Source organism: Pseudorasbora parva, chromosome 4 (assembly GCF_024679245.1).
Source record: "Pseudorasbora parva isolate DD20220531a chromosome 4, ASM2467924v1, whole genome shotgun sequence".
Lineage (NCBI taxonomy): Eukaryota > Metazoa > Chordata > Actinopteri > Cypriniformes > Gobionidae > Pseudorasbora > Pseudorasbora parva.
This window is the reverse complement of record NC_090175.1, coordinates 19,967,174-19,992,150: the sequence shown is the minus strand read 5'-3', so window position 1 is coordinate 19,992,150 and position 24,977 is coordinate 19,967,174. Positions and strand designations below refer to the sequence as shown.

Here is a 24,977-nt window from a genome sequence, read left to right as displayed (position 1 = left end):
ATTTCGGAGGATGTCATAGGCATGACCAATCACTGAATAGATGTCCTTATTTAAGAATATTCTCAGATGAATTCACATTGAATGGTGAAATTCAGAAAAGGAGTTTACATCCAACACACATTTGACAATAAAGAATTTTCAAGACAATACATTATAATGGACACATTTGAAATGAAAGTTAATCATGTTCTCCACCATGTCTTAATTACAATTTTTAAACTGACCTATAGCCTAGATTTTTTTTTAAATATAATCAGCCACCATGGATTCCAAAAGAAAACAGAACTGGCAGGAGGAAGAAGTGTTCGCTACTGCTTGCTGAATTAGTCGATTTTTAAATTTATTATAAAGCAAAAAATCAACCAGCGTTGAAAAAGATGATGCCTGCTCTGTCCAAACGATACGGTTTGATTAACTGCTCGTCGTCAAACATTTCGAAAACATTCTCCCTCTTTTGAAAGATTTTTGCATATCTCTGTCTCCTTAGTGCCACAAGCCCCCTACTGGCAACTCCTAACCACTTGAGACCTCTCAAACTATCTTAAATAACTGGGACAGTAAGTTATACTTAAGTTTGAAAGTAGGAGTACATTTCATGAATTCTCAGCATTTAAGACTCAAATAGCACTTTGAGAAGCTTGATAAATACGAGCCTAGGTCTAAAATCAATGGCGCTGTATTTTTTGCTATTTAAAGTTTGCACTAGTAATATGGGCCTATAAGTTGGTGCACAACATGCATACACTTTTCTTGTTAAACACAAAGGGACACGCAGCAGCTCACAAAGATTTTTAAATATTAAAAATAAAATGATTCCACTCTGGAAAAGCGTTCAGTCTTTCCACTTGCAAATTCAGCCATGTAAATAGCGAATCCGCCATGGTGCGTGCGTAACTGGCTTTTAAAGAGAATGGGAGATGAGATTCTGATTGATTTATTGCACTTTACGTCCAAAACACACCCATGCCTCATTAAAGCCCCTTTCACACTGCACGTCGGAACCGTCGGAATTGATTACCGAATTGAACCCGGGTCGGGGACCTAGTAACATTGCGGGGTTCGATCCGGGACGAGCGCTGTGTGAACAAAAGCCAAAACTAATGCCGCAACATGTATGTAGTTATCGTGCGACTCCTAGAGCTTGTTTTTTCAATAATACAACCCTGCAGTACCAGAAGAGCTCGTCTGTGGTTCTAACGCAGAGAGTGTTCGTATACAAAAGAAAATCAAATTAAACAAGCAGAAATGTGTGCAAACTGGACACAAGTCGAGACCACAGAGCTCCTTACTATCCGCGCTGAAGCTGAGATCGCTCGCCATTATACGTCACATCAGGATGTCAGGTGTCAACTCGACCCGGGACCGCTACGGGTTGTGTGTGAAAGCGTACATATTACGGTATTTCGTTGGCACTGTGAATGGACCAAATCTAGCGGCCCAGGAACAAATGCCGGGTCGCATTATCTGTGTATTTGCAAGAATCGCAGTGTGAAAGGGGCTTAAGAGACTAGGTACACTGTAAAAAAAAAGGCAAATTTTGAACTTTTGCAGTAGAATTGACTTGGATGTTTAAGTTATTTTAACTTAAATTATGTTAAACTGACTTTAAAAAATGAGTTACATCTTGTATAACTAATAAAAACAAGTTTAACATTGCTCAACTTATTTTGATGAGTTAAAACAATGTAAAAACATATGTTGTCATAACTTATTGAACATAAATTTTTTACAGTGTACAACCCTTTTGGAGCCATGTGTTTGTCGCTCCGACTTTGTTTTTCCATCGTTGAAATAGCAAAAGTGGATTTGAACACTGGATTTGGCACCTTGCGCTTCAGACCGTGAGCTTAGATCGTTCAAAGAGGGCCCAAAGTCTTGTTCCTGAGTCCATTGTTTATTAAACTGTATCACTGCTGTAGTTAGATCCTTTCTCCCTCATAATTTCAACCAGCTGTGACAGTACAAGAAAAAAACTTATTTTAGGTGCCGTGAGTAGTCAGGATCTCAGGATTGGTGTCACTCAACCCCAGCGATGTTTTTTTTAAAAATTTGTCAAGTCTTGTCAAGTTAAAAATAGTTCAGCTTTAAAAAGTCTCCTCTGCATTTTGCTCTATAGCTGTTTTGAATGCAAGAGCGCCGTGTGAACGGTCCTTAGAGATGAAGGCGTGCGTCTCATCTTCACTCTTCCAACTTGGATCTTGATTTGGTTGTTAATGCAAACGAGAGTGATTGATCTAGCTTTGCAGAAATAAGTGGAAGCAGATGGCACTAGCAGTTTTAGAGCACTTAGTCAGTGACATTCCTGTGTATTCACCCTCTGTGGCAGCTGGCTCGATGCATCACCTTTGTGTCCATTTCAGCCTGAATATCACATAATATTTCAAGCATGATAAGCTTCACTACTTGACATCATGTCAACTACCCAAAAAACTTCTCATGCTTAAAACCAAATGCAGTCAAAAATTCTAGATGATATAGTTGTGTAACGGAGACAAGCTACTAAGGGCTGTCCGAGTAAACCTCACTCTCCTGGCCTCAAGAGGCTCACTAGCGACTGACGTCAGAAGTTGCGGTCTTTAGCGCCCTTGTTAGTGCGCCTGCCTCCCGTGCTGGTTCTAATTCTGTTTGAAGTGAGCGAGTAGGTTGCCATTGCAACTGTTTTTCTCATTCTTAAAGGGATAATTCACACAAAAATGAAAATTTGATGCTTTATATGAGCAACGGTTGGAGTTAAAAATCTTAATTTGTGTTCTACTGAAGAAACAAACACTCCTACATGCCCTGGGGGTAAGCAAATAGACATAAATTTTTCATATTTGGGTGAACTATTCCTTTAATCTATCTTCAGTGCACTCACAAAAAAGATCCACACATTTTGTCTGAATATGCATATACCCCTAAATATGCAACCAAAAATGGCAAAGCACTGTAAACTCTAAGTGGGTGTTTGTTCAACTTTGGTTTCTATAATTTTGCTAAAGTTTTTTTTAAACTTAATGCACCTGGTTGCCAAGGAGACAACAGTGTCAGAGAAGAGCATGCTTGAAAAAAAACCCTGAAATATAAGATAAATAGAGAATCTTTTATTGTAGGTAATTTTTAATCGAACTGTGATTTTGTTAAATTATGCAAGAAGTGAAAAACATATTTGTATGTATGGATACATAACATGCTAGTTAGGTAATTACCTACTTTTTCACCATTATAATCTCCACAACAGATATTGATTAAACATAATACATAATTTGGGATGTGGTGGAAATGACAGAATTCTCCTTTGATGCATTAATTTTCAATGTAATGAGAAAAGTGTTAAGTTTATTTTTTTAAATGTCCTCAGAGCCAAAAGTTACCATAGTTGAAGAATCATCCCATTCCTATAGGTACCAAGAAAGTTGTCCATCATAGTTAAATTGTACATCAGCTGAGTAAATCATTTTTGAGTTTCATGTTGAGTTATATTTCAAAGAACACAGTGTCACAATGGCAGATGTAGTATGTGATTAAAAATTAAACTAAAAAAAATGTATTGGCCCCAATCCCTAGTGGCCTCTTACACTAACCCTAAACCTAACCATACTGATCAGGGGTCGTATGTGTATAAAGCCGCTCAGAGTAAAATATTTGTCTTAAGTGTGTCGAAATTCTAAGAATGAGGTAATTATACTCTTATAGACTTAAAGCTACACTGTGATATTTTCCCCCATCTAGCGGTGAAAAGGTATATGACCATCCAGTGTATATTAGTTTCTGTTCCTCTATATTCTGATTTTGTTTTAACTCCTACGGTGGCCGATTTAGCTCAAGATTAACATGGCAATCCCCCTCTTCACATTCGACATGGTGCCAATGAGTGTTAAAATGCGAAAGGCGAAGCTTGAATTTACGGGTATGTCCCTCTTTGGCTAATGTACTTTCAAGATGGAGGGGCAACATGGCGACCAGCATTTGAACCCCTCACCCATATGTATTTTCAATGGCATATTATAAACTTACGAGAATACTTTATTACTTGAAAGAAGTATATATAAATAATGAGCAAATATATTTTTGAAAGAACTAAGTGTTTTTAGCTAAGAATAAACAAAAAAAGTTACACAGTGTAGCTTTAAGAATTAGTGTGATTCATAAGGGTTCCTAAGTGTTAATACTAGGTCTCAGCTCCTATATTATTTAAGATAGCTGGGGAGCTATCCTAACCTGGTTAAGAGTGACAAGATGGCATCAAAGAGGAGACACACACTTTTCAATGAAAATGTAATGTATTGGAGTTAAATGATGAAAGGGAGTTACTATCCACCTCAACTATCAACTACTCAACTACCTCAGCACTTAAAGGGGTACTTCAGCGCTGGGAAGGTGAATCTGTATTTAAACTGGGTCATTAATGTAGTAGAAATGTGAAATTATTTTTGAATTTGGTGCTTTCTAGACTAATAAAAGACAGAAAATGAATTTTTTTCTCATGGGGATGAAAGACAATAATTCCCAGAATGCTTCGCTGCCCTGTGAGGCCATTCCCAAAGCAACCGCTACTGAATCACTGATCACTTTCTCACCACCACGTTCATCTTCATAAAATCAGTTCAGTTAGAGAACAGACTCTACAATTAAAAACGTGAACGTGTCTGTTCAATATATTGTGATTTAGCCGCTGAGGGAGTGTCACAAATGCAGCAGGAGTAAGACTACACTCATCGTGAATGAGCTGAGGTAAGAGCTCTCAAGATGAGAGCTGAGGTAAACGCGTCTGCTCTCGCGGCAATATTTCACAGCGCGTGTTCAGTCTGGCATGTTTTCAGCCTTTACATCAGCTGAGTAAAGCTTTGGAAGCTTTCATTAAAAAGAAAAAAAGCTTTCGTTGGAAACTTTTAATAGGAATTAATTTGAGAAGTGAAAACACTCACTTTGCTCCGCCAGCCGCACCGTTTACATGAATGGCTGCAGCTGCGAGCTGAGTGCTGTGAGTGTGATCTCCGTCTTTCGGATGAGACGTTAAACCGAGGTCCTGACTCTCCGTGGTCATTAAAAATCCCAGGATGTCCTTCAGAAAAAGAGTAGGGGTGTAACCCCGGCATCCTGGCCAAATTTGCCCATTGACCCCTGTCCATCATGGCCTCCTAATCATCCCCCTATTCTGATTGGCTTCATCACTCGGTCTCCTCTCCACCAATCAGCTGGTGTGTGGTGAGTGTTCTGGTGCAATATGGCTGCCGTCGCATCATCCAGGTGTGTGCTGCACATTGGTGGTGGTTGAGGAGATTGCCCCTTCTATGTAAAGCGCTTTGAGTGCCTTGAAAAGCGCTATATAAATCGAACAAATTATTATTATTATTATTATCTCCCATCCCCCATGCGCGGGTTGAAAACATGCGGATGATGCAGATCGCCAATGTCACGTTATTTCAGGAGTTTGGATCGCATGTCAAACTGCTGAAATCATGTGACATTGGCGATCTGAAATCTTGATCGATTTACCGATTCATGGCCGTTTGAATCTTTATTTGAGGAACACGGAAGAGAAGACAATGCAGAATAAAGTCATAGGTTTTGTTATTTTTGGACCAAAATGTATTTTTGATGCTTCAAGAGATTCTAATTAACTAACTGATGTCGCATATTGACTACTTTGATGATGTTTTTATTCCCTTTCTGGTGATGGACAGTATAGTGTGCATATTAGACTGCATATGCTCTGGGTCTAAAATATTGAATATCTTAAACTGTGTTCCAAAGATGAACGGAGATCTTACGGGTGTGGAACGACATTAGGGTGAGTCATTAATGACGTCAATTTCATTAACTAACATCTTGCATCACTGCAAACCCCCTATCAGGATTTACTAAAGAAAAGCGTTGACACAGTTATTTTTGCGGCTGACCTTATTGCATATGCATTTGTAGGAGTTTCCTTTTCAGACACAAAATGTATGGGAGGAGAATATTTAAATGAATCACGCAAGGTGATTTACTAAGGGTTGCGCTAGTCAATTTACTGGTGTCTGCGGCATTATTTAATGCCCAAAAAGCATGTCTTAAACCAGATGCTAATTTGTTCTTCTCTTGGTAGATTGCGTTGGTCATTATGGAAATGATCCGGCTGCACCTGTGTTCTCAGTAGATCACGCACAGAACTTTCCACTCCCATCTGTGCTTGTTTGGAATTGTGCTATCACACTAATTTGCCCTGTTGAGTAAATCTAGCCCTAAGTGGTAAGATAAAATATTTTGTGAATTTGGCCCCTGCTGATGAACTTGCTTTTGCACTGACCCATCAGTTTCCTTGATACATATTAATGTGCCCCCCTGTACCATTCATTTCATGCCTGGACATTTTTTATGCTACACAATTACACTTCTGTATGATGCACATCAGTGGACATCAATATAATTTAAACGTATACATAGCAACATGCTAACACCCAAGTCATCTCATTGGTAGAGCACTATTTGTGCAGTGCGGATAGCTGCCTACCAAGCATTCTAAGTAGGTCACTAATGAAGTTCCAACAAAATCTGTAACTATTTTATGTTTTGGTGAACTGATTTCTAATTCATATGAATTAATATGATATGCTTATGCCCCAGTGACAGTTATGTTTAGGGGTTGGGTTCACTTTGTATGAATTTATAAATTGGCACCTTGTTAAATATTTATGTTTTCCTGTGAGATCGGGTTGTGTAGCCTTAGAAGGCAGCTCATTAGGTTTTGGAAACGAGCCACACACACTCACACACACAAACCAATACACCCAAGCATAGCCTACATATAAAGACCTGAAAGCTCAGACTCAAATGGATGCAGTGAATATGAGTGTTTAGGATTAAGGTCTATGCTTTAAATTTCACATGAAAGTCGTATCGTCAGACAGTTGAGTTGCAGGTGTATGAGATTGATTGATATGCAGGTAGTGGAGGCACGTGAACCCTCTGCGGTCCAGTTATGAGAGCGATGACGCACTCCATTTGAAAACCGTCTGCCTCACTGCGGGAAGAGTGCAGCATTCTGCAAAAGTGTGATTAGGATTAAATGACTGTGTATGTGCGCACCCGCGCAAGTGTGCGACTTTACATACGCAATTCATAAACTCTCCAAATGGCTGTGGCGCCGGAATCTGCCAAGAATGTGACTCAAATATCTCACATCTCCTCTCACTCCTCCCTGCATTTTATTCATCTCTTCACATACTATTTCAGCCCTGCTGATGTCTCTTGCAGCCTGTCTTTCTCTCTCTCTGTCTCCCTGTTGGATTCCTTTCAAGTTTTAACGTCAGCCACTGTCTCTTTCGTCCATTTACGCAGAGAAATAGGATTTTTTTTTACGGCACTAGTACTTTGAAGGCACATCAAAACAAACGAGATGAAAACCTGTTAGTCTGTTTAAGGCATACATGGGAGTTTAATGCACAAATCAGCAGCCTCTCCACTCTTTATTTTCATCACACCACAGATAGGCTTAGTGGTAATGAGGACATCATTAAATGCTGTTCATCGAACATAAATCGAAACTTGGGCTCATTGTTTAACAAAGCGCGGGTCTCTGAACACCAAGGCTATAATTAAACCCAAAAGACTGAGAAAAGAGAGGAGTGTCAGGGGATGGTAGATGGGTGATATGAAGGGACATGGAGAGAGATGGAGAAAGTAAGAAAGCAGCAGGAGTGAAATGGAAAATGTTGGTGCGAGGGGTGAGAGAGGAGCTGATGACGACAAACGGAGCAGAAAGACTAAAGAGAGAGAGAGAGAGAGAGAGAGAGAGAGAGAGAGAGAGAGAGAGAGAGAGAGAGAGAGAGAGAGAGTGAAAAAAACAGCACGTGTAACAAAGAGAGAGATTTGAGCTGTGCTGAACTACATGCTAGACAGAGATGTGGGAATGTATTAAAATTATTGCTAATTTATACCAAATGAAACCCCAGCAGTTAGAAATTAAAGAGATTTGTAATTATTTATGAGTTTGTAATCATGTTTGTTGAAAAATGTGATTTCAGCTGCACAACTGAATTGAACAACACACTAAAAGTTTGACTGTTTATCGATATGTACTGGTAATCTTATATATTTGACATTTCTTTCTCATGGGGGCGATTATCAACACTTCCAAACACTCACTCTGATGAGCAACTTCCGGTAAACTCTCTCGCACACAAACACACACACACAAAAACAAAGTAAGTTGTTGCCCCTCCCTTTTCTGTCTTCCTCACACATATCCCCCATTCATGCGACTCAATGAGTCATTCTTTAACTAATATTCAGTGATATTGACGTGGTCACCACCCCTCTATTGCTAGCCAACTCATTGTGTCTCATTGTTAAGTAGCATGGCCAACAGCCAATGGGAACGCAGATGGTGGGTAGGATGGGACAATTTGCGCAATTGCACGTCATCCAATGGGGTATCGAGATGCAGATGTCTTACATTCAAAGGCCTGCTTCAATAAATAGACTCATGCATCACAATTGGCACAATAAACAGTTTTTCTCAATTTGTTATTTGATTGACTGTTTGAATAATATAATTAATCATAGTCTGGGAGAATCTACAAAGTTTTGACAAAAGCATAATTCACATGGCACTGATATATTTAATCTGCAATCCGTGCAAGATGTGACGCAAACATGCTGAAGATTAAGCATTGGATGGAAAATGAAACAGCCTGTTGGCAGTAGTTTTCATGGACATTTACAGTGGAATCGAGAGAAAAAGCTCTTGAGCCTCTCACCGGGGCAGCGTGTGTGTGTGTATGTGTGTGTGTGTGTGTATCTGTGTGCGTTCAATTTTCTGTAAAGCACAGCCTGCCTTTGCACATGGTGGGAGACTGAAGCAAGCTCTCTGCATCTTGCTGCTCTTTCAGTGAAATCCATCTGCCAAAGACAGTAGCTTTATAAAGAAAGAATAAGAAAGAGAAAGAAGGCTTTCTGTATCTGAATGGACAAAAACCAATTCAATACCACAGCTGGAATGCTTTGTGAAAACCTTTTCCAATAACATCTTCCTTTTGCATCTTTTTGACAGCTTGAGGGTGTGTTTGCGCAGATCTTGCGTACTCTGCAACTCTGAAATGAACTGATGCTCTGAATGGTGGCCAGTGCGTTGCATGGTAACTGTGTGTTATAGTGAATGAGGTTGCCTTCAAAGAACTTTACAAGCAGTGAGGAGTAGATGTGTGTCTGTCTTATTTGTCTGTCTGTCTGTATGTGTCAAGGGAGGTCAGACTGAAATATGCGAGGGAGAGAAGGCACATGTGAGATTGTACAGTCGTAGCCGTTGGATGAAGATATAAAGAAAGTACGCCCACACCAGAGATGTTTCGTATCCACGGATAAGCATTTATTCTTTTGTCATGCTTTCTGTCCGTCAATATGTGTTATAGTGAAAAGATTCAGCAGCTCATTCTTTTACATTCTTACATTCAAATGCATACATTCTGGGTAAAAAGGTATAACTAATGCTTTGGTCATCTGTGAGCGACCTCACAAACATGGTCACTCGAGAGCACCTCAAGGCAGTTTGACCTTACCCGTCCAGCTGAGATATACATTCACACGTCATAAAAACAATTACAATACATACATTTGTCATAGAAATATCTGTGGGACAAATAACAGTATTATTTGCTTCTCTCCTGTCTCAGGGTAAACACAAAGCAGGATATTGCTAGAATTAACAGTTGAAAAAAAAAAAAAACATCTTTCCAATCTTAAGGGACTTTGTATTAAGGAACTTTAGATTGCATTTCTCTTTCTTTGTCAGCATGTCCATCCTTTATCATCCATCTTTTTGCCTCTACCACCCACATCCACCTCTGCTCTCTATGCTTTTTCTCTTCTTCTCCTTTTCCCTTTCGCTCTCCTCTTGTCCTTGCTCTCTCTGTTTGTTTTTCCTAAAGCAATTTGATTCGTTATTGCAGTTCGAAAGAGGAGAAAAAGGGAATTGGCAAGGACCAGCAAAGAAAGCCATTGCGTTCAGCATGCCCTCAAAAGCAGCCCAAACAGTCTGCATTTGCACCTGCTTTCACCGCGGCTGTGACCAATAGTAGACATTAGTCTGAATGTCTACCAATCTGTCAGTGAGCACGTTTTACTGATATTCCAATCGGATTTGCCCAAGTAGTCAATTCCCATTAAAAAAACAGTCGATCCACAGTGATCATCATACTTTGCCTTGGCGTGGATTTAGTCATAGTTTTAGCATTTTGCCAATTTTTTGTTGACTAGCTGCATGCTGTTGATTGACTGGTTTGATTTTAAATCAATACTTTAAATGAGAAAGGATGGAATTTGCTGTTGTCCAGATAAAACCAGTTACACTTGATTTGAAAAGAAGAATAAAACATAAGTCTTGGAACAATGTAGGTTGTGTATTTTACAGTAATAACATAACATGTTAACAGTATTTTGACAAATATACAAAAAAACTCAACATTCGCAAACTGCCATTGTTTCATCTTTCCATGCACTGACCACTGAAATAATATCACAGACATTACTCACAGTGACATTCTTGGCCATTCAGAACAGTGACAAACATAAGGCCTTTCATTGCGCTATTTACAGCTCCCTCTGCCAGCATGTCATATTTACACAAGTGATAATTGCTGTCATAGCTGGTGGGTGATGTAATGAAATCTTTCGCCTTCTCTTGTGCGTACTCTCTGGCTCTCTTTCTCTTGCGCGTGCTTTCTCTCGCTCTCGCTCTCTCCCTTTCTCTCTCTCTCATTGTGCATCTTATTTTGTTTTAGCTGTATTGCCACACTTTCAATCTCCTCACTTCATTGTGCTTTTTTAATCTTGCTTTGTTACTGCACGCCGTTCCTTTGTGCTTTTTGAGCCCTGAATGATTTTGAGCCCCTTCTGTTATAATAGAGAAAATATTACATTCGATCACTCCCAATGGGAATAAAAATATTTTTTCATTATGCTATTGTTACCAGTAACTACTGAAAAAATTGAGCTGTAGCGTTGTTGGAAAGAGGGTGTCATGGTGACATCACAAGCTATAATTACAACTATCATAGAAGCACTTAGAATGGCTGAAAAGTCTAAAGGCATACAAATATTGTACGTAAATCTAAGATGGAAATTTCTATCCTCTGTCTGCACTGACTGTGACAGAAATGGCTTAGAATACACTTGTCCTCCAAAAAAGAAGGACCGAGTATCTGCTTAACTTGCCAAGCCCTGTGAACAGCTTTCATTACTTTCCATTATGGGCCTGTACTACCCAACGTTTCCTGCCTGCCCACTGTATCCTAAATCAGTGTAGTGCCCTCTAGATACAAGGAACTAGAGGCTCAAACTGAACAGAACAAAGATACAGGTGAGGCTGATGGTAAACAGGAATCAAGGCATTGAAGAGTTAAATTGAGCAAACAGGGTTTTCCCTCCTCCAGAGAGGAGAAAAAATGTGGGGTAAGAGAGTTCTTCTGAGATAGATTCAGCCAAACAGAAGATGGATGCAGAAAGTCAAGACAGACATGGAGAGTAGCAAGAGAACAGAAGATGAGGAGCGAGAAGAAGAGGAAGATGGTGGCAGAGAGTCAAATTCGGGAGGGCACTCAAGCTCAAAGCAGCGCAGGGAGGTGATGCCTGCATCTTCATTGCCATAGTTGGCCCAATACTCTTCTGGGTCAAGCTTGGGAAGCAGAGCCTCTTCATCCCCAAGCTCATACTTTGTGGATGTAGATGTGATAGAGGGATGCTGGGATTTTCCTCCAGTGTAGGGGTACGCCTTGGTCTCGGAGGTCTTCTCAAAGATGCCCTTGGAAGTGCTGACGGGCTTGTGTTTGGAGAACCACCAGCGAGTCTTGGTGCTGAAGGTGGTGGTGGTGGTGCCAGCGAGGGAGCCGGGGTCGGGGAGTGGGCACAGGGCGAAGTCCATCTCCCTCAGGAAGCGCAGGTCCTCTCCACGACGAGGAGCTGGGGAAGCGCACATGACCTCGGAGCTGGACACACGGGCACTTCTGAAGAACTCCCACAGGGGGCGAGCCTCGCAGCCGCATGCCCAGGGGTTGTTGTTCAGACGCAAGAACTCAATGGAGGTTATGTCACGCATGGCCTGACCGGGCAGCTCTGCCAGGGAGTTGTTGAAGAGAAAGAGCATGGTCAGCCGGCCCAGGTCGCGGAAAGCGCGACGATTGACCTGACGGACTCTGTTGTCATGCAGCAGCAGACGATCAAGGTTGACCAGGCCACGGAACACATTCTCTGACAGAGTGCGGATGCGGTTGCCGTGCAGGAAGAGCTGGCTGAGGTTGATCAAGTCGGCGAAGAGATCATCCTGGATGAAGTGGAGCTGGTTTTCCTGCAGGTAGAGGAACTGCAGGCTGTAGAGCTTGTGGAAGATGTCATGGGGAAGGGCGGCGAGCCGACAGCGATGCATGTGGAGGCTCTGAAGCTTCTCCAGGCCGCGGAAAGCTCCACCCTCAAGGCGGTGCAGGTGAGGGTTGTCACCCAAATCGAGCTCCTCCAGATCACGCAGCTCGCTGAATGCACCAGCCTCAATCCAGGTGATGTTGTTAGAGAAGAGCCACAAAACCTGTTATGTGATGCATTGATGGACAGAAAGGAAAAGGGTAGAGGGAGGAAAAGGTAATGAGGTGAAGATGTAGAGAAAGAATATAAAATTAGTAAATTACACTACCAAAAGAACTGATATATTTCAAATATTTACAAAGTTTAATATTAAATGTTCTATTCTGTCCATATATAATAATAATAATAATACATTTTATTTATAATGCACTTTATAATAAACAAAATCTCAAAGTGCTAAAATATATATAGAGCCAATATACACTTTCTTACCTGTGTGCCAAAGGCAAAAGACCCCACTCTCAGTTCAGTGATGCGGTTGTTCTGCAGAAAAACGCGCTGGGATTCGTAGGGCATGCCGTGGGGTACAATGGTGAAGTTCTGCGCCTGGCAGCTCACAGTCATGGGGGTCGGGTAACACACACACCGGTGAGGGCAGTTCAAAGCAGGCACGGGTTTTACCACGACCAGCCAGACAACCAGCCAGAGCGAGAGCGCGCCTGATGAAAAGAGAGGAGTACGTCACATCACAAAGTCTTATTAGGGCATTAAAGTGCATGTTTCCTGCTTATTGTCTAGAGGGGAGCTCTATTGGTCCGTGAGTCTCGTCTTATATACATTAATAAATAAAAATAAAACACAAAAGATAATAATCACTTTGATTTTTGAGAAAGGTTAAAAATGTATTAATCTCAAAACGAACTTTTACAGATAAGCTCAAATATTTTCTTATTATTACATTATTATGTTTCCATCCATGTCGCTGTGAAAGTTGTGAAAATAATTGATCTAATTCTCTCGTCAATAGTATACGTTTACACAGTTTCAACTCCTACATTTAAAGTTAATTCAAACGTTTAAATATTAAATTCGAACTTAACACTGCAGATGGTAACTGACAAATTGAATGCATCAGTTTAGATTTGTTTTACATCCAATATCTCCGAACGTCTCCATCTATTTGAATCAAAATGTATGTCCAAGTTCAGAAATGTTTAAACTTTTAAATACATACGTACACTTGGTACAAATAAAATATTAATATAAAGCACTAAAACGTTCATGCAAAACATCGTAAGCAGCAAAGACAAAATATATTCCAACAAACTGTCCCTGCGTAAAACCAAGCACATTTTCAACAGCACATTTGGTCATAGCATATTCTAAATTCTTGAATTATTTTAAATGCATTAATTTCCATTACTTAGTACAGTTAAGAAAGTTAAGCATTTAAAAAGCACAATCAGACTAAAGATTGCAATAAAAGAAGCTGAAACTCACTTTTAAAGTTGTGCGCAAAGGAGCGTTGGCTCCGCGTAAAAGTTGATGTTTCCATTCCGAACCAAAGCCGAGAGCGAGTTAGCCTGAGGAGTTTAGCGACTGATTCCCTGCTATCTCCGCTGGTGCTCTGGTTCCCGAGTCGGAGCGACTGAGAGAGTGCCGAATGATGGGTCCCGGGCCCATTTTATACCCGATCGCAGCGCGCGCCTACGGCTGTGGGCACCACGGATTCTCTCTACGTCACCAGTCGGGTCAAGCCCAAGCGAGGGTGGCAAACGGAAAAGGCGGTACGGAGAGAGGAGGGGAGGGCTCTCGCGCACCAGTTTGGACAGAGGGAAGTTCGACGTCTTAGCTCAGAGTTACGAGTGTAGAGACGTAGTTTGGAAAGGGCGGGGGAGCGCAGGCACGGCGCCCGGTAATGACTGAACAAAGAGCATGCGAGGAGGAGCGCACGAGGCACATGAAAGAGGCACACAGCCCGTTTCTTGGCTTTGCATGTGCCTTTCTTTGTATTATGTTGTCCTCCGCATTATTAACGAGAAGCCTGAATGAAACAAACGCATTGTTTGCTGGGGAGACTTTATGCTCTTGAGACATAAGTCATGACTTCAAATATAGAATTTAAAGCTTCAACACTGAGATAATCGTTAAGGGATTTGATAATGGGAAAGTAAAGCAATTACTGCCACTTACTGCTGAAAGGAAAGACAAATCAATACCAAATTTGGGCTCAGCAAAATATGGGCAGCTTCCTCGACTCTTAAGCCACTTTCCAATGGAACATTATTTACTCCAAAGCTTTTTGCCATGTAGGTATAGGGCTATACTATAATAAAAGGTTCACATCATATATATTTATATGTATTAGATTCATTAAAAGTGTAAATGTGAAAAGTGCTTTTTATACTCATCCAGCTTTATTCCTGTGATGGGATAATCTAAAGCCAGATGGTCATTACTCCAAAATAAATTATAGGGTAATCAGGACCCTGACAAAAAAAAAAAAAAAAAATATATATATATATATATATATATATATATATATATATATATATATATATATATATATATATATATATATATATATATATATATATATATATATATATATATATATATATATATATACGGACATAAAATATTGATTTAAGTTGAAACAATTATTATATGTGAAAACAAGTGTGTCCAGGAAAACTGAACTCAATCAGTATTGACCAACCGGTCAAATTAAATGGCTTTATACATTTTCTTGTAGAGACCAAGAAGAGAGCAAACGCAAGACAGCTATGTACTAAACAGGTTTTCAGGGCGAGTGGTCAGTTATACAGTACTGTCCTGGACATTAGTCCTTATTCAGAAATATTTGCCTGGTCAATGCCATGACTGACAAACCAGAATCACGTAGCTATTCCATAGAGCCTGGAAATCAACAGACAGACAAACCGAAAGACGACGGTAGACCCCGAGGATCTACCATGTTGTTGTTTAGCGCCTCCTCCATTCGCTCATGTTCTGGACACCTCTCTCTTTTCCTTCCTCCCTCTCCACCTCCACAAAAACTCAAGATGACTGGACGAACAGGCTTTCCCCGCTCCACCTACACCTACCAGCTGGACGTGTTAGTGTGTGTGAGGGTTTTCATGTCTCATGTATATTACCCTATTGCCAACATTCAATTCAAGTGAATGCGATGACTGACCGCATCTGGGTCGTGGTGCAGTTGTCTAAGAAAATGAATGAAAAGGCAACAACAAAAAAACAGTGACGGGAAAGAATAGGATAAGGAGGAAGTACAGCGTGTGGTTGGAAAGGAGGAGTTTATGGGATTAAAAACATGGGAGAGAAGTGACGCATGACTCATTGATGCTGGAACAAGAGTGATATGGGACTGCACTTAGAGGGATGTTGCGCATAAGGCTTGATTAGTGTGCGGGCCAGCAGCCTAATGCATGAAAGCTGTATCCCCTGTAGTGTTCCAAGAGTGGCTTTGTAGTGCCCTAAGGGAGTGCTCTACTGTGGCAGCCCACATACAATGACAAATTTACTTTGCCCTGTTGCATAGAGATAGCAGAATATAATCAGCACTGATAACTTTAGAGACCTGCGTCATGACCCTCATTGGTTTTCTGTGTGTTATAGAAGCAAATTGAGGATTAAGGGTGGTTTGGAAGAGTCTGATCCCCAAATTAGGGGGGAAGTTTACCTCAAAATAGTGCTATTATTTGTTGTTCCAAACCTGTATGACCTTCTTTCTTCTTTGGAACACTAAAGAAGATATTTTGAAAAAATATGAATACAATCATAGTTATAAAAAAAAATGTCCTGGCTAATCCAAGCATTGTAATGGCAAAAATTGAAGCCCAAAAAAGTATGTATCTATGGCTCCATTGTTAATAAAGGCCTCCTTAAGTGAATTGATTTTTTTTTCTGAATTGATTTGATTTTTTAAAGAAAAATATCCATATACACATTATAAAGCAAAAAATTTGGCTTCCATCTTCCATATTCATCTTATGGAAAAAAGCGCAATCGTGTGACGTTGGACATAGTGTAAGTATTTTGAACTGCTAGAGGCATTACACTTTCTTTGTTAGTTGAATGTGGTATGGAGGAAACTAGATATTTTTTACTTTAAGAAGTTTTAAATATGGATAGTTTTCTTACACAAACCAATCGATTCACTTCAGAAGGCTTATTAACCCCCGGGAGCCGTATGGATCACTATTATAATGGATGGATGCACTTTTTTGGGCTTCACATTTTGGCCATTATAATGCTTGGATTAGCCAGGACATTTTTTAATTTAACTCATATACAGAAAGTCATACAGCTATGCTTGAGGGTTAGTAAATCATGGGGTAATTTTCATTTTTGGATGAACTATCCCTTTAATTTTATATTTATATACATATTTTGGTCAAACCTTAGATGGGCTGTTTAGATAGCGTCCAATTCTCACCATTAACTATGACATATATGTGCATACTACAGTACTTCCTGTGTACAGTATCTCCCTCAGCATGGGTACAGGAATACTTACAACAAAGCCAAGAGCAGCATAATCAGATTTCAGTAGAATCTAATGATGCACAACCACGATGTTAAAATCCCCCGGGGTACCTTTACTCTTTCTCTTTATCTCATCCCTCGCTTGCTCATTATTTCTTCCTTCCCGAACTCTTTATGTCTAGCTGCTTCTATCACCATGTGTGCGGAGGTGCTTAAAGTGTTTTAATCTACATCCTCCTGTGTGCGTCATTTGTAGGTTATATCTTTATTAGCTAAGTTTGACTATTGTTAGTGTGTTTTTGGATCTTAATCCATACATAAATTGACACATTTGTTTTTTGTTAATTTAAAATTCTGATGTGGTAGTATCAGGACTCAGGAGCCTTACATGCTAATGTAAACTGTCATCACACCTATATTAATTCCATGAATATTTATGCATATTTGCACTCTATAGGTGTTAATAACTTGTTATCTGTGTTTTTTTAGAATGTCTATGGCATAAACATGTCTTTATTAGCTTGGCTTATGACTTCAGAGCATCTGCTCCAATTGCCCCTCTGAAAATGTGCTTTGATTGCTCTGATTCGATGAAATCCTTCTTCGACACGTTTGCTGGGCTATTCAAAACTAAGTGTCCACTAGAGATTTGCCAGAAAATTGATGCCGATGTTGTCTGAAGCATTGAGGTTGGCTCAAGTGGATCATCTTGAAGACTGTAAAAATGTAATGATAATGCTGCCAAGATTGCATAAGAATCAAGAAGTTACCCAGGGCTTTACAATAATAGCAGTCGGATTGGAACATGGGACCAAATAATGTTTCTACTCTATATCCAGAAGGGAATATTCTGTCATTATTTTGCATTTTTACCCCCATCTCAAACAACCATCTTAGATCTTAACTGCACCATTAAATAATGTTCTTACTTTCTTATTTAACAAAGCTTTATTTTTTATTTGATATGACTCACAAAGAAAATATTCTGTTTGCAAGAGATATTTCCCTTGAGTTTTCCTTTCTTCAAGATCACATATTTCATATTTCTCATATCATCTTTTCTTCAACTCTGATATCTCTTCATATTCTTGCTCTTTACCAGCACGGTTGGGTCCTTGGTAAACAAGTGCACTTGTAACCTTTGAAAATTCTTTAACAATAAAAAAATATTTTCATACAATAAATGTTACGATGAGTTTATGCATAATGATTATGCACGAAAACTATTTTAGGAAGATCACATTGAATGTTATTTTATTAAAAGAAGATTTTTTAATCCGAAAAAAGTTGAAATGGACATAAAAGCGCCCTAGTTGGAAAAAAACCCCCAAAACACCCATTTGCATCTGGAAAGTTTTGCAGCCTTATACATCACTGCCTGCTATGACAACACACGATTATAATTAGTTAGATACGTCAACTCACGCTTCAGACAAAAAGACAACGACAAGCTGTCAGACTTTTCCTCTGTCTGTCTTGACAGAAGCATTGTATTTAGTTAATCGTTGTCTTTCTTTCTAATCTGCCTACTTACAGAGCCACTTCCTCTCCGTGTTCCTCATACTTGTTCACACTCTCTTTAAAAAAGCTCGGCTCATGCACTCAGCACATGCGCCTTTAAGGGATAGTTCACCCCAAAAATTTTATTATCCCATTATTTACTCACCCTTAAACCATCTAGGTGTATATGAAATTCTTCTTTCAAACGAATACAATAAAAATTATATTGAAAATATGTCCTGGCTCTTCCAAGCATTATAATGGCAGTGAATAGCCCAAAATTTGATGACCAAAAAAGTGCCTCCATTCATGATAAAAGTCATCCATATTGCTCCGGGGGGTTAATAAAGGCCTTCCGACGCGAATTGGTGGGTTTTTGTATGAAAAATATCCATATTTAACACGTAAAATTTAAGTAAAATATCTAGCTTCTGGCAGACCACTTTCCTACTTACAAAGAAAGTGTAACACCTCTCGCAGTTCAAAATGCTTACGCGTCATCTGACGTCATTGTCGTGCCAGTCAGAACTTTCTTCGTTAGCTGAATATGGAAGACGGCCTGCCAGAAGATAGATATTTTACTTTTTGCTCTTTTGTGTTGCCATTTACTGCCATTAAAATGCTTATGGATTTTTTAATATAACTCCAATTTTATTTGTCTGAAAGAAGAATGTAATTAACACCTAGGTTGGCTTGAGGGTGAGTAAATCATGAGGTGATTTTCATTTTTGGCTTAACTATCTCTTTAAAACTACATCCACAAAGATACATTTAAAAAAATGCTGGGTTAAAAACACTCAAGTTGGGTTGAAAATGGACAAACCCAGAAATTGGGTTGTTTGAACCCAGTGGACTCATTCAAACAATTCAATTTCTGAGTTTGTCCATTTTTAACCCAACTTGAGTTGTTTTTAACCCAGCATTTAAAGAATATGTGTATAATATTTCAACAGCAGTAAAGTAATTCAATAGCAACAACAATAAAATCATAAAAACAAGGTTATGGTTTTGATTCCTCCATCCTTTTAGGGTGGCACACGTATAGTGGACCATTTACACAATCTAAAGAATTCTTGGTAAAAAACAACCCAATGTTGGGTCAAATATGGACTAACCCAGCAATTGGGTTGTTTTAACCCAGCAATTGGGTTGTCTTAAGCAAATATTTAACCCAACCGCAGGGTTAAAACAACCCAATTGCTGGGTTAGTTCATATTTGACCCAACATTGGGTTAAAACAACCCAACATTTTTTAGAGTGCATAGCCTAATTATGAAAAACTACATCTGAAAACAAGATTATTTTTTAACAGTAAAATACAGCAGCAAAAACTTGTTAATTGGCTGATACATTTCCTTACTATATACTGTACAGTGAATTGTAATAATTTGGCATCTTACAGTTCAAACTGTGAAAATGAACAGTGAAAATTGATTCTTGACATTCCCAGAATTCCACATTTGAAGGTTAAAAAAAAAGAAAAAGTTTTCTTTCTTTCAGTTATGTACATTAAAAATGTATGTGCACTTTCATTGTATTTACAGTATACTTATCCACAAAAACTACTGAGTATAGGTGCTGAATGTAAGAATGACAGCTGAAACGGGTACTGCAGTCCAAATTCAAAATATTGTTTGCCCCGCCCCACGTGGGTTGCCAGTTTGAGGACAAGCAACTGGGACAAGTTCACTATTTCTCGCAGAAATGATGATTGTGTGTGTTGGTAAGTACTCTGTGCATCCTTCAATTCTTTTTTTTTTTTTTTTTTTTTTTACAACACCGGCAAAGATTGTTTACACTCATCTTTTTCTTTTTCGAGTACCGGGACTTTTATTATGACGGGACGGGACACAGTCGCCAGGCGCCCGCACTTCCACTTTTTCCGGTCAGGTAAAAACAGCTATTTTAATCATATCAGATACATTTAAGGGATCCGTCCGCTCTCTTCCCTGAACTGAAATGAAGTAGTGAGCTGTACTTTCCACACGATTGACATCAGGTTCAAGTACGCCCACAAGCCGTGCGAGTTATTAGTGTATTGCAGATTGGCTGGTGGTTATGTTGTCCGCATACCGCCTCCCATGGCCGAGACTGGTATTACGACACCTGTCGGGCCGGGGCTAGTAATGCTACTGCTAATTAAGGTTGATATCTCTGCAGCACTATAACTTGACATTTTTTAATGACATCATCGCCCTTATTTCTTCTCATTCTTTTGATGCGTGTAGGTCATTTTTGGGATATTTTTACCTCAATTTTTACACATGGCACCTTTAAATTCACATTGCTGGGTCTATATATATATTACATAATTGAGGTCGCTTCACTTCAACCTGCGGACATGGAAAACAACCTGCGGGAAAACCGCAGACTTGGCAACACAGTGCAGTTGAGTTCTGTTGACATTTGTCAACTAACGTTATGCATTGCTCCGTTTCTCTGATTGGTTGCAGGTCTATCCAACTGAGGTCTTTCCTGGTTCTGTTGAAACACGCCCCATAATTACAGCCCGATGGAGCAGTTTCAGACTCATATTCTGACTAGAATTGAGCATGACGAGACTAACACACTGTAAAATTAGTTGATATTTCTGCGTTTTAATGCTTACGTTTATAGAGATTTTGAATGGATGCTGAGGCTTTTTAAGTAGGGTAGAATCTGCGACCTTTGACCCACTTTGATTGCTGGCTTCCACGGCAGCAATACAGCGTTTTCTGCCAACTGGCGACCTGTGGTGTCGGAATACTATAGGGTTAACTGGCTATGTGCGGTATCGCACAGACCTAAACAAAAACAGACATTCTGATACGAAACGCATATTTCAAAGAATACCTGGCTGTAGCATTGCCTTGCAGAGAAATGAGTATGTGAACTTATCATGTTTTCTTAATATCTGCAAACATATTATGGTATATTTATGCTTTAGTATGGTCAAAAACTTACAAACAGCACTTTTAAGCTAAGGTTTAGGAATAGGTTCAAGGTTAGTACCTAGTTATCATTACTATAATAAGTACTTATGTAAAATAAAGTGCTACCGAACTTTCTGATAACCACTTTGTGTTTTTTGGTGGTTGTCAGGGCATTATAAAGGGACAAAACTTTATATAACTTTTTATAATTAATATATTATTTTTATACATAGATATTTTTTTAAAATCTAGATTAATTTTGAAATTAATCTAGATTAAAATGGCTCATCTGAATTATGCCGAAGGCTTTCATAATGTGTGTGCTTCCCTCTCACATACGTTACGCTAGGGGTGTAACGGTACAGATTGCTCACGGTTCGGTTTGTATCACGGTTTTAGGTTCACGGTTTCTGTACGGTTCTGGATTTACTATGTTCAGGGAAAAAGGAGTACTGTCAAATAAAAATAAAGAAGATAAGAACAAATAACTTAAATACAAGCAGCAGCACAAATAAATACTATTGAGCAAAGATAAGAATAAAATAAACAATGTTTTTCAGGTAGGTCTAACATTATTTTTTGGTAGAAAAATTGAATAAAGTAATGAAATGTAAAATAATTTCATATTTCACTGTTTAAATTAAATATTAATCCTTATTAAACTTACACAAGCTATTCAATCAAGAGCAGTGAGTGATGTCTTTATCTTTTGTTTGACATGTAAAGTTTACTGCCTCTTTAAGACCTTATGCAAGGATATGCATTGTCTTTCTCGACTGTATAAAGTCCTCTTAAGGCATATTCAGACTATGTCTGCTTGGATACTCATCAAGATTGACATGTTGACATACTTCTTGTGTGAGTTTGTCCGTTCATTTTTGCCTGCGAAGATCAGCCGAATGAGGCACCTACATAATATGTTTCTATGATCGCGTCAGTTTGACCTTATCGGACAGAAGTAATGACGGATAGGAACACTAGATGAGATTCGTCTGGATATGAGGAAAAAAATAACATAAATACTGTTCAGTTTCTCACAGAAACCTATCGGTTCGGGCCTTAAGACATCAATGTGTCGTCACAAGCAGCAGGGTTTTTGTGCGTGTTGTATAAGCATGTTTTTTTTTTTACTCTCATAGAGTTGTTACCCATTCACGTGCATTATGACTGGCAGACTGCAATGGTTGAAGTTACAAATCTTCATTTGTGTTCTACTGAAGAAACAAAGACACCTAGATTTTGGATGCACTGGGGGTAAGCAGATAAACATCACATTTTCATTTTTGGGTGAACTATCCCTTTAAGGGCCAGAGTAAATCAAGGTAAAGGGCACATCATTATACATTACGATGACTACACATGACATAATTCCCTGAATGTGTCGCAATACTAAAATCAACACTAGACTCCTTTGTTTTAGTGTGTGATGACATCATCCAAGCGAGAGAGAGAAAAAAACAGCCTAGTTGCGCATTCAGATGCTTTGTGTTCAAATGTCTGATGTGACTGATTTTATTTGAAAAGCTCTTTTTTTCCCCCACATCTGTGTTTTTTTAAACCGTGCTGAGAATAATACAAGCATAAAAAGACTTTCATGTGATTCAGTGTGAATAAAATAGGCTATAAAATGTTAATCTGACACTCAGATCTTTGTACTGGGCGAGACGATTTATTAATTATGTACTGCAAAGTTCAAAATACGTCTCTAATACACTGATAAGCCAGACGTCACTGATGTTTTTATAAAGCACATATCGTGAAAGGCTGCATCATTGCACTAAGGTTTTCATCATCAGTATTTGGTATACCACAATTATTTATACACTCAAGCTGTTCTATCTAAAATATTGAAAAACTGAATCTTTAAGTCTTTACTACTGTATATATATATATATATATATATATATATATATATATATATATATATATATATATATATATATATATATATATATATATATATATATATATATATATATATATATTTTTTTTTTTTTTTTTTTTTTTTTTTTTACTGCAGTTTAATGATATAGGCCTACTCAATTATATATGACAATTACAATGAAATGACACATTTACAGATCCATATTTACAAAAGGGCTAAATGCACACCTTAAGAACAGATGTGGGTATATATAAATATATATATATATATATATATATATATATATATATATATATATATATATATATATATATATATATATATATATATATATATATATATATATATATATATATATATATATATATATATATATATATATATATATATATATATGGGTAAACCAGATAGCACGCATTAGCAGCCCCCGAACCCCATACAAAAATGTGCCTTTCATTACTCCTATAGTGTATGACATACAGAAAAATATATATGTTTTTGTATTGAACATTTATGGAGGAACAGATTTTGTGTGAAAATAAATGTGATTTAGAAGTGGTTTATTTTATTTAAAAATCGTAATGTATCGGGTGTCAAGGGGGGCTTTTTACCCCACACATATGGGGTAAAAGGTTCACCAGCATAGGACAAAAGGCACTGTGTGATACAATTAATATTGATACAATTACTTTCACTTAAATAATATGTTTTTATGAATAAAATAATTAATTTTCGATCAATAAATATGCTGTTATTAAAATGCTGTATAATATTTTTATTTATATTTTACTATTCGTCCACTATTCGTATTTATATTTTAATATAGAAAATATAGAAACAAAATCATTAAAAAAGTAAAGATTCTGAAAGCATCTCAAGGAGATGCCATAATAATTTAATGTAGATACAGTAATACATTACATTTTATTATATGATATGATTAATTTCACTTTTTTTTAATCTGATGGTTTCATTATAAATATGGTTATTATCTAAGGGTGACACCCAACTTATGGTACAATCTGAATCTAACCATGTCATGTCAACAAATGGAAATGTCAGCCAGCTGTTTATTATCATGTTAATTATTATGCATTTTGATCCAACGGCAGGGGTGCATTTTAGCCCAAATACCATACTTTTACAAATTCTTCCGTTATGGAAAAACTGCTGCTTTAATTAACTTGAACAAAACTGACAAACATTAACAAGTTTTTTATTTTAAAATATATTCAATAATTTGAGAGATTCTTATTTGCTATCTTAGTCGCTTAAATCTACAACATTTTTTAAAACATCAAATAATAGATCAAATGAGCACAGCCACAGAATCAACTTTGCATTGCTCTCCGTGATCGGGTCAAAAATGAGACACATTTCTACGTGCACTTGAAAAGCAGATGTTTTGGAAAGTGCTGACTCTGAGGCAAGTTTTTGTGCCATCTAGTGGAAAATAAAATCAAAGGAGCCTTTTATCCCATGGAGCTTTAGCCCCTTTGTAGCTACCCTATATATATTGTGTGAAAAAATTAGGACAATCCATTAAATATTCAATTCTTTATTAAGAAATGCCAACATATCGATTTCTAATATTTTTTTAATTTGTACCTATAGATGGTGATGTAACAACATGTAGAAAAATGTAACAAAAAAAAAAAAAAAAGAAATCATAAAAAAGTGTGTTCCTAGTAGCTGTGTCTGCCTTTGACTGAAATAACCTCAATGAGATCAACTGGAAGAAAGTCCTCCTCCTCAGTGCAGAATTCTTTCAGCTGTGTGATGTTTGAGGGGTTTCTTGCATGAACCGTCTGTTTCAAATCCCCCCATTATAATAGGATTTAAATCTGGGCTTTGAT

The 24,977-nt window shown here is 38.2% G+C and overlaps 2 protein-coding genes across 2 annotated transcripts in view; one reads left to right on the top strand and one right to left on the bottom strand.

Moving 5' to 3' along the window:
- Positions 1-24,977, top strand: part of cryba1l2 (crystallin, beta A1, like 2) — a 68,797-nt gene that overhangs the window by 12,289 nt on the left and 31,531 nt on the right. The gene's annotated exons all lie outside the window — the stretch shown is intronic.
- Positions 10,341-14,055, bottom strand: rtn4rl2a (reticulon 4 receptor-like 2 a). Its single transcript, XM_067441217.1, has 3 exons — positions 13,816-14,055; positions 12,808-13,034; positions 10,341-12,538 (listed from the first exon to the last, which is right to left on the bottom strand). The coding sequence occupies exons 1-3, from the start codon at positions 13,868-13,870 to the stop codon at positions 11,438-11,440; spliced, it is 1,383 nt and encodes a 460-aa protein (XP_067297318.1). The 5' UTR covers positions 13,871-14,055; the 3' UTR covers positions 10,341-11,437.

Coding starts and splice junctions, on each gene's coding strand:
- rtn4rl2a (XM_067441217.1), bottom strand. CDS start 13,870: ATGGAAACATCAACTTTTACGCGGAGCCAACGCTCCTTTGCGCACAAC. Junction 13,035..13,815: donor CTTTGCGCACAACTTTAAAA/GTGAGTTTCAGC, acceptor TCTTTTCATCAG/GCGCGCTCTCGCTCTGGCTG. Junction 12,539..12,807: donor CTTTTGCCTTTGGCACACAG/GTAAGAAAGTGT, acceptor ATCACATAACAG/GTTTTGTGGCTCTTCTCTAA.